This window comes from Pristiophorus japonicus, chromosome 5, assembly GCF_044704955.1.
Source record: "Pristiophorus japonicus isolate sPriJap1 chromosome 5, sPriJap1.hap1, whole genome shotgun sequence".
NCBI classification, from domain to species: domain Eukaryota; kingdom Metazoa; phylum Chordata; class Chondrichthyes; family Pristiophoridae; genus Pristiophorus; species Pristiophorus japonicus.
Genome location: NC_091981.1, coordinates 264233344 through 264247700, shown reverse-complemented (window position 1 = coordinate 264247700; position 14357 = coordinate 264233344). Strand labels below are relative to the sequence as shown.

At 45.1% G+C, this 14357-nt stretch overlaps 1 protein-coding gene across 1 annotated transcript in view; it reads right to left on the bottom strand.

Moving 5' to 3' along the window:
* The window catches only part of vipr2 (vasoactive intestinal peptide receptor 2), a gene marked incomplete at its 5' end in the record, with an annotated part of 192328 nt that extends 178577 nt beyond the window's left edge, over nt 1–13751 (bottom strand). The window contains 2 exon segments of the mRNA XM_070880248.1: nt 11160–11265; nt 13587–13751. Of these exon segments, the coding sequence (XP_070736349.1) occupies nt 11160–11265; nt 13587–13751 (271 nt within the window).
* Nucleotides 13752–14357: the final 606 nt, after the last annotated feature.

The following is a 14357-nucleotide window of genomic DNA, read 5'->3' as shown; positions in this document are numbered from 1 at the left end:
GGCCACCCTGCAACAAAAGAAAATCGGCACAAAAAACACAAAAACATTCCCGATAAAGTACTGCCCCCAAATAAAGGTGAATCACACAGAAAATTCAAAGACGTATCAATTTCATTTACTTTTTTCAATGATTCCTTCCCTTAGCGTCCCAGGACAGCTTTGACTGCCAGCTTTGACCGCCAGCGACGCCCCTGGGAAATACTGCTCATTGCCGCCGGCACCGGCAAACTGAATGTGCCGAGTGGCGCGAATGCCGGCGCTCGCGACCCCGACCCCTTTAGCGCCCCTGTTCCGACCCTTTCCAGGGGTGCTAACCGACCGAATTCCTCCCCCAAGGTGTTTGCAGTGGTAGATTTAGCAAATTCTGAAGAGAGAACTGAGCACTAAAATGTACAATTATTTCCGAGGGGGAAGGGGAGGGGTGTGTGTCATGTCTACAGGAAATTTTGGGGGGGAAATTGACGTATATTCCAGTATTTTGGAATCTACTTACATTTTTTAGAAACCAAAAGTGATGTGAGTGATGCACAGTAGATTTCCAGGCGAGTGCACTAAGAACACGATGGCCGTGAAATTCCTTGGGTCGCTGCCGGTCTCCCACTATAACTCCTGTCGGAGATCAGCACAACCCCGGGAAATGGCACAAATGGCCATTTTTAGACGGTTATGCCATTTCCATGAGGTTTCTGCCGGCCTCCCCCTATAGTTTTTTAAAAAAAAATTTAAAATTTTTCGTTGCCAATCTTTCCAATTCTTTGTCAAATCACAAACACCAGAGGTCACCTTGCACACATCAAGGATCACTCTGCGCCAATGCTCTTAGCCAAAAGGCCGAGAGCCACTGCACCGTTCCTGGAAGTACTGCAATACCAGGTTCGTGCCATGGAGGTGGATGGGTCAGGCCCCCCCCACACCTCCGTGGAGGTGGATGGGTCAAGCCACCCCACCCACCTCCTATTTCCAACAGCAGGAAACTGGGAGGGTCCCATAGACTTTCAGGACCAACATCCTCTGCGGAAGTCAGTGCATTCAGAAATGCCCACACTTCAAGGCGACCTCTTACAATGCCACTCAACACATTGTTGAGGAAGGCACTGAACAGGATGCGTGAGGGTTGGCAATCTTCCCTGAATCCTCTTTTGAGAGAGAACGCTTCAGTGAATATCCAGTCTATAATAACATGGATTCTGGAGTGCACATCCCAAATGGATCAGAGGTCTGGCCAGTTACTCCCATGGCTTCCAACTTCAATTGCGAGGAAAATCGGGCAGGGTGTATAACGGGCGGACGGTAAGTTGGAAGTTGAGTGCAAACAGTGGAAAAAGCTCAACACTGACATCCCTCATGTTGATGGATATAAAATTTCATCCCCCACTGTAATGTAATTGCTTCATGGGTTCATTGCTTAAGAATTCATAGCAACACATTGCTATTGAGAAGTAGTTGGTTTATTGGCAAAGGTTTAACAATCACATTACCAGTTCATCCACCAGGCTCACAACCACCTGCCTCATTGTGGATCCCCTGAACCAAACTGGCTGGGGTTTTATTGAGTCTTGTGAACATCACATAACTGGCTAAGCCACTCACAACTCAACAGCGCTACAAACCTGTGAGCATACTCACAGGTGCATACATTACACCCGCCAAAAAAATATTAGAATTGAATTTTCCAACAGCTAAAAAGAAAACTGAATTCAAAATTTGTGTCACATCTGCTGCCTGGTTACAAGTCACCACACCCACATCACTGATCGAGAAGTCTGAGTGTCAACAACAGTGAGTGTTTTGTGCTTATTGGAACTGGTCAACTTAGTTCATTGGAGTATTTAGTCAGGGCTGTATTAGTCACAGACAAACACATGTTGGAACAATGGTTCGAGAAATCCGGCTTAGCCAGTGATGACTGTTTCACAGTGGGATCCTGCTCTGCAGGAAAGTAAATCCAAAAATCCTGATCTAACAGACCTTTCACAGTAGAAAAAAATCCTATAAAAAATTTAATATCTATTTCCAAACCACATGCCAATTGTCAATGTGAACCTTATATTCCTTTCGGAAAACTGAACAACATGGGGAGAATATCCGCTGGGTTCTCTGGATCCACTGCCATGACTTTGGCAGAAGCCCTAGTGAATCAGGCCCTAATATTTACGGGGAGGTGGGGAGGGTGCGGAGGTGTGCGGGGGCGGGTGTGGGGTGGGGGGGGGGGAGAGTCAGAGGGTGGGGGGGTTAACCTGGATATCCCAGAGATTGCCAGGCGGGAAAGCCAGCTACAGGAGGCTGCATCGGGAGAGATCGGGAGTTGGTGGGGTGGGGGAGCGGGGGCATGGTCAGAGCCTGGCAAAGGGAGGGAAAAATCAGGACTTGGGATCGGGGCTTGGAGTTGGGGTTCAGAGCCTGTCAATAACGAGGCTGGGGGGGTTGGGAGAGAAAGTTTGGGGGTGGAGGATGGTATTGCCAGTCGCAGCAGCAAGGAGAGGCTGCGATTGACAAAAGAGAGGCCAAAGGCTAACTGGAGGGGCCTGGGGTACGGGCAGCACTCTTTTTCCTCCTGGCCCATAAAGAGTGCTCTGAAAAGCATTAATCTGCTGGAGCTGGCTGCTCCTGTCTCCGAGCCCTGGGAAACCCATGCAGCAGCAGTTCTATTTAAATATTACAACGAGGTGCCCCGCCTCTCCAAGAGCCGGGCACATGCACGCAATGCAACCCGGCACTGTGAAAATGGCAGCAGGCCCACAGGTTGGAGACGCGTTCCTCCATTTTTAATTGTTAACCCACCCTGCCCCCATGACCATCTCCCGACCATCGCGCGGGGGGCTGTTAATATCAACCCCACGGTGTCAGTGGCAATTTCTAACAGTTCACACCATTTCTCCAAGGGGGTTGTGCCGCTCTTACGCTGATGTTGGGCAGTGAAAATCTGGAACTCTCTCCCCTACGGTAGCTGCTGAGGCTAGGGGTCAATTGACAATTTCAAAACTGAGATTGGTTAATTTTGTTAAGAGTTACAGAACCAAGGCAGTTTGATGGAGTTAAGATGAAGATGAGCCATTATATAATTGAATGGCAGAACAGGCTCGAGGGGCTGAATGGCCTACTCCTGTTCCTATGTATCTACATTACAGCAGTAAATTGGGAGGACCCCACCCCACCCCCCCTCCCCGCCGCCAACAGAAATTCCAGGCACCTTTTTTTATAATAGAATAGTTGAACACTTTTATGTGCAATTATTCATTTGAGAAATATATTCTCATAAGCCTAATGACATTTCAAACTGACCTTTAAACGTGATCATTGCAGCAGATACTTTAATTCGGACAGCTATCGGGGAAATACAGATTTAATTTGCAAGGCATCATATTTGCACTCAAATAGGTTGTCATAAATCACCACAGTCAATCTTAATGGAAATAGGAACTTATCAGGACAGCTACACCTTGAAAACTATTAGCTTTTCAGTGCCCCTCTCAAGAACTGCCATATGTCATTCACAATCCCAGCCACTCAGTACAAAGCTCACTCACAGGCAAGAAAGAGATGGACAGAATTAAAGACAGACTGAAAGAACTTCTGGACAACCTTATCATGTCCTCAGCAACATCTCAAAGTACTTTTCAGCCAGTAAGTTACTTTTGAAGTGTAGTCACAGTTGTTATACTGGCAAACATCATATGGTAGATTGTATGAGTGCAACATACTGTTGTTGTGCAGGCCTGCAAGGATCGAGCAGATTATTATAATTATTATACTGTATGCTACGTAATATATATACCAATGTGTTGTAAGCAAAAGCATTGCAACAAAATTGAAAAATAAACTTTTGTGCAACTGTATAGCATAATTTGTTTTTGTTGCTGAAATCCCACAGCTATACCATTTAGCTGAGGGAATGATTCTATCATAATACTGTCCAGTATGTTCTCAGTTAATCTGATACCCCACCTCCAGCATCTTGGGATCAGAGACATATCTATATTTGCTTTGACACCAGTAGACTACAGTCAATGGTAAATGCAATGCTCTCCCACAGCTTGGTATCAATGGTACCCTTAACAATGTCACTGCTGAGTGCATGCAAGGAAAATGGGTTTCCATATTTCCAACTGGTATGCTGTAGATTTACAGGGAACGGCGCTGGGAAGTTAGTCTAGCTCCTAACTCCCGAAACCAGTGAGGGCTGTGGATGCTCAGTCGTTGAGTATATTCAAGACAGAGATCGATAGATTTTTCGATATTAAGGGAATCAAGGGATATGGTGATAGTGCAGGAAAGTGGAGTTGAGGTAGAAGATCAGCCATGGTCTTATTGAATGGTGGAGCAGGCTCGAAGGGCCAAATGGCCTACTCCTGCTCCTATTTCTTATGTTCTTATATTCTCAACTGTCGCAATTTTAGATATCAGCTGTTAAATACATTCAATATTTTATTATTAACTTCTTTCCAGTTGTTTCCACTGATAACCAATGTATAACCACTGATAACCAATGGATAACCATCTTTAAAAAGTCTTTGCCTTATTAATGCTTGGTACCTAAAGAAATGCTTCACTGGCTCATGGCTACTATAGCTAACAAGAAGCTCAGTGTTAACTTTGGCTCGTCTTAATGGCAATTAAAGTAAAAGGTTAGAATGCCTCAGCATAGTGTTGCAGACACTTATGTTAAATAAATGTAATATTTTACAAAAAAATTCCCATGGTCACTGTACTGTCTCACGCTATGTTATTAGGTACTGTGGTAGCTGCATTCACATCATCGCTGTCGTCATTTGTGGATATTGAACAGGCTAATGTCAAAGCAGCACGGGCCTGGAGCTAGTTTAATTGCTTCAGTTGCTTCGTTGCTGGGAGTCAGATTTAGCATCAGGCAAGGACTTGGTGTACTGAGGAATACAGTGTGTAGTGCTGGGAATGAACTGCTGTGGATTGGAATGTTTTTTCAGGGAAATGTTCAATGAAATGAAGGAAAAAAATGAAAACAGCAACTGTTACATGTCAGGTTGAGTTACTGTATGATGCGTCCACACAGTATGTTCCAGGATGTTATATTGCTGCAATCAGTTTATTAGCAAAGATGTGCACCCGCTCATAGACCTTCAAATCTGAGGGAGATTTTATGAGGGGTGAAACTCAGCCAAGTATCAAAGGTGTGAGGTGTTGCCACATTTCGGATTCAAAATCTGCTTTTAGCCCCCAGAAGCATTTGATTGAACATAGGAACATAAGAAATAGGAGCAGGAGTAGGCTGCTCCACCGTTCAGTAAGATCATGGCTGACCTTCTATCCTCACCTTGCACTATCCCCCTATCGATTAATTCCCTTAGTTCCTAAAATTTATCGACCTCTGTCTTGAATATACTCAACGACTGAGCATCCACAGCCCTCTGGGGTAGAGAATTCCAAAGATTCACAACCCTTTGAGTGAAGAAATTTCTGCTCATCTCAGTCCTAAATGAGCCCTTATTCTGAGACTGTGACCCTGTGTTCTAGATTCTCCAGCCAGAGGAAACATTGTCTCAGCATTAACCCTGTCAAGCCCCTTAAAAATGTTATATGTTTCAATTAGATCAGCTCTCATTCTTCTAAACTCTAGGGTAATAGGCCTAGTTTGCACAATCTCTCCTCATAGGGCAATCCCCTTATCCCAGGAACCAGTCTAGTGAACCTTTGTTGCACTCCCTCTAAGGCAAGTATGTCTTTCCTTAGGTAAGGAGACCAGAACTGTACACAGTACTCCAGGTGTGGCCTCACCAATGCCCTGTATAACTGAAGTAGTGTATAATTGGTGTATGTCCATTATTTATGTAGTGCTGTATAATTTATTCCATTTGATGCAAAATATACAGCAAACTAAATGTTAAGATCATGCATGTGTGTGGCCCAACTGTCAGTTTCAACATGTATACGAGAAGTACTGAAGTAGTGCGTTAAAAAATCCTCTGACTAGTAGAAGCTCACTGAGGTAGAGGAACTGGTAGGAGTCAAAGTAACAAGATCTCACTGTACCAACGGGACACCATTTCTTACTTGCTCAGGTAAGTAAGTTGTACCTTCTCGGAGGGTGTAGGAATTGGACTTGGGCAGATGGAGTCAGGTTTGGAGGAATGCTTTACAAAGCGTTTTCAAGTGTGAGCTTGTAGTTCATTCAGGCTAAGAGCGTATTGGACACACAGCGGGCAACTGAAAATGGAGCCATTTCCAAAAGCTGACCTGCTGGAGAGGAGGGGAAGTGTCACCGAATGCTCAGTGGTACAGGAGAATAGAACATGAGGCAGGAGAATTGATTAGACTACAGACTTTCTGAGAATGTGGATGTAATGGGTGGGCCCAAGCAGTTAATAACTTCAAACAATTTAAGGGATGGTCATTGGGGGTTTATTTTAAGGAAAGGAGGGATGTTCAACTTCATTTATTAATGGAATAACCTGTTAATGTTTAAAGAGGTGGGTTCTTCTCCTGTTAAAAGAATAGAACATACATTTGTCTTTATAAAATTATCAGAGAATAGCAATGTTAACATTGGATTTGAAATGGTCTTATTTAATGATTTTTTAAAAATTCCATAAAGATTTGCAGAACTCGAGAACAGAAGAGTGACAGTACATCCTTGTAAAAGCAAAATACTGCGGATGCTGGAATCTGAAATAAAAACAGAAAATGCTGGAAATCTCAGCAGGTCAGGCAGCATCTGTGGAGAGAGAAACAGAGTTAACGTTTCGGGTCAGTGGTCCTTGCAGTTCGATTGGGTTTAAAGGCCCTGCATTATCCATCACACTCAGCAGGGTTGCGACTATTACCAGAGGAGATGGCATTCAAATGACATCACTGCATCAAGAACATAGTGGAAGCCAGTAAGATAACATCAATAATATTTACTATTTCTTTACTTGCACATCAGAAAATACATGGGGATCAAAAAAAAATTGTAGCAACAGTCTTGGGACATAATGGGGTAAAGCAAGTGCTCTACTCAGAATTCCTACATGGCAAGCGAGCCCCAGGAGGGCAGAGGAAACGTTTCAAGGACACCCTCAAAGCCTCCTTGATAAAGTGCAACATCCCCACCGACACCTGGGAATCCCTGGCCAAACACCGCCCGAAGTGGAGGAAGAGCATCCGGGAGGGCGCTGAGCACCTCGAGTCTCATCGCCGAGAGCATGCAGAAAACATGCAGACAGCGGAAGGAGCGTGCGGCAAACCAGACTCCCCACACACCCTTTCCTTCAATGACTGTCTGTCCCACCTGTGACAGTGACTGTCATTCCCGTATTGGACTGTACATTCACCTGGGAACTCAGTTTTAGAGTGGAAGCAAGTATTCCTCGATTTCGAGGGACTGCCTATGATGATGATGACGAGTTTTAACCTAACCCACGGGATCGGGTGGAACGCCCGTTTTACACCCCGTCCAATATTACACTCCTTAATGGACAGTACAATCAGGTGAGGTGCAAAACCAGTGCTGCTCCTGATCCTGTCAGTTTCCCGATGAGCGGGTTAGGTTAAAATTGCCCTCAATTCCTCATTGACTCTTTTACTTCTGGTCTTTCCAAATCTTCATGGAAACAAAAATCTTTAAATTAATCAGTTGTTAAATAACTAGCAAAGAACCTTTAGCTTGATTAAGGTCACCTTTGCATTTTACTCCTCTTTTCAGTTGATTTGTTTAGAAAATCCATTCTATTAAACCTGCTGACTCCCGTTTGTGCTGTTTTTAGTTTACCTTGACCTATTGTTCCCCTCCCCTCTCCTCCCTCCACTTTGTTTCAGTCAGTCATATATAGAAGTCTCTGCGCTTTCCCTGTCTAGTTCTGATCAAAGGTCTCTACCCGAAACATTAATCTAATTTTTTTCTCCCTTCCGAGAAATGCATTTGTTTTTATTTGATTTTAATTTCACTGATTTATTTGCTTGACTTGAGTTCCAGCTCCCATCTGTACTGGGTGAAACATTGTAATCTCCTGGTGCCATCGCCGTGACCCCGATACCTACTCTCATTTGGGCCTGTCTGGACAAGATTGCCAATTGTTCGCCAAATAATTGCTAAATTATGGGTTGATTTGCACTGTGAACTCGTGCTTACTAGCAAATGGATTGATACAGCACAAAACAACTTTACTTATGGTTGTCAGAAAGGGACGACTTATCACACCAGCCTAGACCCTGCTGCTAAAAATGTAGTCTCTAGTCCCCTGTATAAATCAGTACCTCCTGACTGCGGGTTGGGGTGTGTTGAAGCACACTCTCTGATTAAAATCCATTACTATTGCTATCTGCTTTATTCAAGGTTGTCTGTTTTAGAATGTTCAGACAGTAATCATGTAATAATATCCCCCCCCTCCCCCCATTCTAGTTATAGATAGTCCGGGGGGGGGGGAATTTTACACCCCCCACATCGGGCTGGAGAGGTTCGGGTGGGTGGGGGGTAAATCGGCAAATATGTAAAATCCGCTGGTGAACGTGCCTATTTCCGGTTTAGCGGCAGGTTTGGGGTCAGCCGAGTAATCTTGGTGGCCATTTGAATTTAATCCCAGGACTCAGGAAACGCAGCAGCTAAAGGCAGGCGGGAGCAGCCATATCCAGCAGGTAGGTACTTTCAGGTAAATACTTTTTAGAGCACTGCTCATGGGCCAGCAGGAGCAGGAGTGCTCTAAAACAGGTCATCTGGTTACCCACTGAATGGCCAGCATGCACCTCCCCTCCTGTGACAGAGGCTGTACTTTAGTTCTGTCTTCACAAAGGAAGACACAAATAACTTTCCGGAAATACTAGGGGACCGAGGGTCTAGTGAGAAGGAGGAACTGAAGGAAATCCTTATTAGGCGGGAAATTGTGTTAGGGAAATTGATGGGATTGAAGGCCGATAAATCCCCGGAGCCTGATAGTCTGCATCCCAGAGTACTTAAGTAAGTAGCCCTAGAAATAGTGGATGCATTGGTAATCATATTCCAACAGTCTATCAACTCTGGATCAATTCCTATGGACTGGAGGTTAGCTAATGTAACACCACTTTTTAAGAAAGGAGGGAGAGAAAAAAACGGGTAATTATAGACCGGTTAGCCTGACATCAGTAGTGGGGAAAATGTTGGAGTCAATTATTAGAGATGAAATAGCAGCACATTTGGAAAGCAGTGACAGGATCGGTCCAAGTCAGCATGGATTTATGAAACATAAGAACGTAAGAATTAGGAACAGGAGTAGGCCATCTAGCCCCTCGAGGCTGCTTCGCCATTCAAAAAGATCATGGCTGATCTGGCCATGGACTCAGCTCCACTTACCCGCCCGCTCCCCATAACCCTTAATTCCCTTATTGGTTAAAGGGAAATCCTGCTTGACAAATCTTCTAGAATTTTTTGAGGATGTAACTAGTAGAGTGGACAAAGGAGAACCAATGGATGTGGTGTATTTGGACTTTCAAAAGGCTTTTGACAAGGTCCCACACAAGAGATTGGTGTGCAAAATTAAAGCACATGGTATTGGGGTAATGTACTGACGTGGATAGAGAATTGGTTGGCAGACTGGAAGCAGAAAGTCGGGATAAACGGGTCCTTTTCAGAATGGCAGGCAGTGACTAGTGGGGTGCTGCAGGGCTCAGTGCTGGGACCCCAGCTCTTTACAATATACATTAATGATTTGGATGAGAGAATTGAGTGTAATATCTCCAAGTTTGCAGATGACACTAAGCTGGGTGGCAGTGTGAGCTGTGAGGAGGACGCTAAAAGGCTGCAGGGTGACTTGGACAGGTTAGGTGAGTGGGCAAACGCGTGGCAAATGCAGTATAATGTGGATAAATGTAAGGTTATCCACTTTGATGGCAAAAACATGAAGGCAGAATATTATCTGAATGGTGGCAGATTAAGAAAAGGAGGTGCAACAAGACCTGGGTGTCATGGTTCATCAGTCATTGAAAGTTGGCATGCAGGTACAGCAGGCAGTGAAGAAGGCAAATGGTATGTTGGCCTTCATAGCTAGGGGATTTGAGTATAGGAGCAGGGAGGTCTTATTGCAGTTGTATAGGAATATTGTGTTCAGTTTTGGTCTCCTAATCTGAGGAAGGACGTTTTGCTATTGAGGGAGTGCAGCGAAGGTTCACCAGACTGATTCCTGGGATGGCAGGACTGACATATGAGGAGAGACTGGATCGACTGGGCCTGTTTCGCTGTAGTTTAGAAGGATGAGAGGGGATCTCATGTAAAATTCTGATAGACTGGACAGGTTAGATGCAGGAAGCATGTTCCCAATGTTGGGGAAGTCCAGAACCAGGGGACATAGTCTTAGGATAAGGGGTAAACCATTTAGGACTGAGATGAGGAGAAACTTCTTCACTCAGAGAGTTGTTAACCTGTGGAATTCCCTACTGCAGAGAGTTGTTGATACCAGTTCATTGGATGTATTCAAGAGGGAGTTAGATATGGCACTTACGGCTAAAGGGATCAAGGGGTATGGAGAGAAAGCAGGAAAGGGGTACTGAGATGAATGATCAGCCATGATCTTATTGTATGGTGGTGCAGGCTCGAAGGGCCGAATGGCCTACTCCTGCACCTATTTTCTATGTGTCTATGTTTCTAGCTGTCATTGATTGTGTTGGGTGTTTGACTGTAAACCGAGCCAATCACTGGCATCGTCATAAACATAAATTTAAAAATACAGAAGTCTATCAACTGGATTTTTTATTCAGCGGCAGGACTCAGTTAATCACCTACTTTGTTTTCAATAAAATTTCAACTCAACCAAGAAAGCAAAGCATATTTCCTACATAACAACAGTGACTACACTTCAAAAGTACTTCATTATCTGTAAAGCGCTTTAGGACATGCTGAGGTTGTGAAATGCAAGTCTTTCTATTATTGGCAATTGCTTTTAATTTCTATTAAAGCTTACGCTCTCCTTCATTCATTGACCTGTAGTTCCCGCTCTCTCTAATATTTTTCTATGATCATTATTACAGTTTCGGGACAGAGTGCTGAGATTGAGATGAGCAACACTGAGGAGGTTTGGTATCACTGAACGCTCCTGTGAAGCACCTTGGGACGTTTTACCACATTGAGGGTGCTATATAAAGTTATCACCCGCCCTGAGTTTGATTCGATAAATACATTGACTGACTCCCCTCCAGTGCCACACGGGCAGTAAAAGGTACACCGACGCCACCGTCCTCACCTGTCGAGAGATCCGTGCTGTTGGGTTTCTTCAGTTGCGTCAAACAGCGAAACTCATCCTGCTGCAGCTCCAGCTTTATTCGGCAGTCGGTGTAGATTCCGCTCACCTGTGGACAGTCACAGGGAGTGGCAGCGTTAAAAACTTCAACCAGTGAGAGGATAGACTTCACCTTGCACTCACAACATGCGGTTTACTGGACTCACAAAGGCAGGTGCCACCCGCTCACATAGACACTAGTAAACTACTAGCAACAGCGCAGATAGCAGATACCTGGATCAACCTCAGGTGGCGAAAATCTTACCATTCATAGAATCATAGAATGGTTACAGCACAGTAGGAGTCCATACGGCCCGTCGAGCCCGTGCCGGCTCTCTGCAAGAGCACTTCAGCTAGTCCCACTCCCCCGCCCTTTCCCCATAGCCCTGCAATTTTTTTTCCTTCAGGTCCTTATCCAAATCCCTTTTGAAAGATATGATTGAATCTGCCTCCACCACCCTTTCAGGCAGTGCATTCCAGATCCTAATCACTTGCTGCGTAAAAAAGATTTTTCCCTCATGTCGCCTTTGGATCGTCTACCAATCACCCTAAGTCTGTGTCCTCTGGTTCGCGACCCTTTCCACCAATGGGAACAGTTTCTCTCTATCTACTCTGTCTAGACCCCACTTGATTTTGAACACCTCCCTCAAATCTCCTCTCAATCGTCTCTGCTCTCAGGAAAACAACCCCAGCTTCTCCAGTCTATCCACATAACTGAAGCCCCTCATAAGAACATAAGAAATAGGAGCAGAAGTAGGCCATACGGCCCCTCGAGCCTGCTCCGTCATTTAATACGATCATGGCTGATCCGATCATGGACTCAGGTCCACTTCCCTGCCCGCTCCCCATAACCCCTTATCTCCTTATCGTTTAAGAAACTGTCTATTTCTGTCTTAAATATATTCAATGTCCCAGCTTCCACAGCTCTCTGAGGCAGCGAATTTCACAGATTTACAACCCTCTGAGAGAAGAAATTCCTCCTCATCTCTGTTTTAAATGGGCGGCCCCTTATTTTAAGATCATGCCCTCTAGTTCTAGTCTCCCCCATCAGTGGAAACATCCTCTCTGCATCCACCTTGTCACGCCCCCTCATAATCTTCTACCTTTCGATAAGATCACCTCTCATCCCTGGAATGATTCTTGCAAATCTTTTCTGCACCCTCGACAAGATCTCCGCATCCGTCCTAAAGTGTGGAGCCCAGAATTGGACACAATACACCAGTTGTGGTCTATTGAAGTGGCTGAGTTTAAGAGGTACTACTGTGCAACACTGAAAGGGGGTTGATTTCACTGAGCGCTCCTGTGAAGCACCTTGGGATGTTTTACCATCTTGAAGGCGCTATATAAATGCAAGTTATCACCCGCCCTGGGTTTGATTCGATAGATACAATGAAGGACTCGACTGGCGTGTCACTCACCGCCTTCCTGCCCTTCTAGTAACTTCATACCTGGGGCTGAATATTCATACACCTGGCAGACACAAAACCACACAAACCAGATACAATTTACCTTGGGTACATCCTATTTCTACATGTCCTCCCAAAATATATAACCAGTGATCGATTGCTCCCAGAGAGATGGTTAGATCGGTCTCGTCCAGGAAAGTCCCAACATTGTGATACTGTACCTCCCCTCCGCCTGATAGAGTGGCACTGGCTCATATTTTTAAACAGCCTTCTTGCTGGCAAAGTCTGAGAAAAATCTGTTTCTTTTCCAAACCCCACACAAGCGCTTTGAGACCTTTCGGCGGTGTGACAAGGCGCTATCTAAATGCAAGTATCTCCCTTTCTCGAATCTAATGGTGAAGGGGTCGGGCGGCCCCGGAACAGTTCGCAACAGAGACAGGGCGGCAGATTAAAAGGTGTCCCGGGCTCAAGACTTAAATCTGCACCAGTTCCCCAGACAGCCAGCAATCCCCGGGATATGTGCCGCCGATTTCGACACAGGGCTATCGAATATTATATTATATATATATTAATTGCAACAATGGCATCCGAATTGTAATTAAAAATAAGCTAAATTCAGGCAAAATCCGACAAATTTGTAACACTTATAAAAGGCAGAAGGGATGAAAAAACAATTTTAAATTGTTAGATGGAAATGTAAACTAACAGTTACTGGATGTGATTCCCCCAAACAATCCCCGGCTCCGAGATTAACCGCAACAAAATAGATTTAGGCTACATACAAGAATACATTGATTAGGAGGGGTGGGGCAGATCAATATTTCTTTTTTTTACCAAATTCGGCTGTAAAATTGGCTGCATCGAATTCCAAATGAAACTTCGCTCACTTTTGAAAGTCAGCGCAGTGTATCCCGTCTGTCTAAACATCACACGCACCGCGATTTATTACCACACAGGGTACAGAGGCTCCTGCCCCGATACTCACACACACCAAGGACCAGAAGGTGAAGGAGATTTTAAACACAATGTCCCTCATGATGACGATTCGGTCAAGTTTCGGAAATGTTAGTTTTTCCCGCCAGGAGCACCATCCGATCACCCAGCGCAGACAGATCTCGGAATGGGAAAGGGGGAAGTTTGCAGACAGCAGTCACTTTCACCTCCCGACAGGCAGCCGCACGGTTGTAAATGTCACTGAAGGCAAATTCAACTCCAAGTGATTCATTCAGGAAAGGTCGGCTGCTCTCCCTCGCACTTTCTCTCTCTCTCCCTTTCTCTCCCTCTCACTTTATCTCTCTCTCACACTTTCTCTCCCTCTCACTTTCTCTCTCTCCCTTTCTCTCACTCTCACTTTCTCTCCCTCTCACTTTCTCTCTGTCTCTCACTTTCTCTCCCTCTCGCTTTCTCTCTCACTTTCTCTCCATCTCACTTTCTCTCTCTCTCACTTTCTCTCCCTCTCACTTTCGCTCTCTCTCCCTCTCACTTTATCTCTCTCCCTCTCACTTTCTCTCTCCCTTTCTCTCCCTCTCCCTTTCTCTCCCTCTCACTTTCTCGCACTCGTTCCTCCTTCTTCCCTACCTCTTCATCACTCTCTCCCTCTCCTGCTCCCCCTCTCTCCCTTTCTCTCACTCTTTTCCTTCTCTTTCGCCCCACCTCTCCCTCACTCCCTCTCCTCCTCCCCCTCTCTCTCCCTTCTCTCTCCCCCTTTCTTTTTCGCTCTTTCCCTTGTTCCCTACCTCTCCCTCTTTCCCTCCAC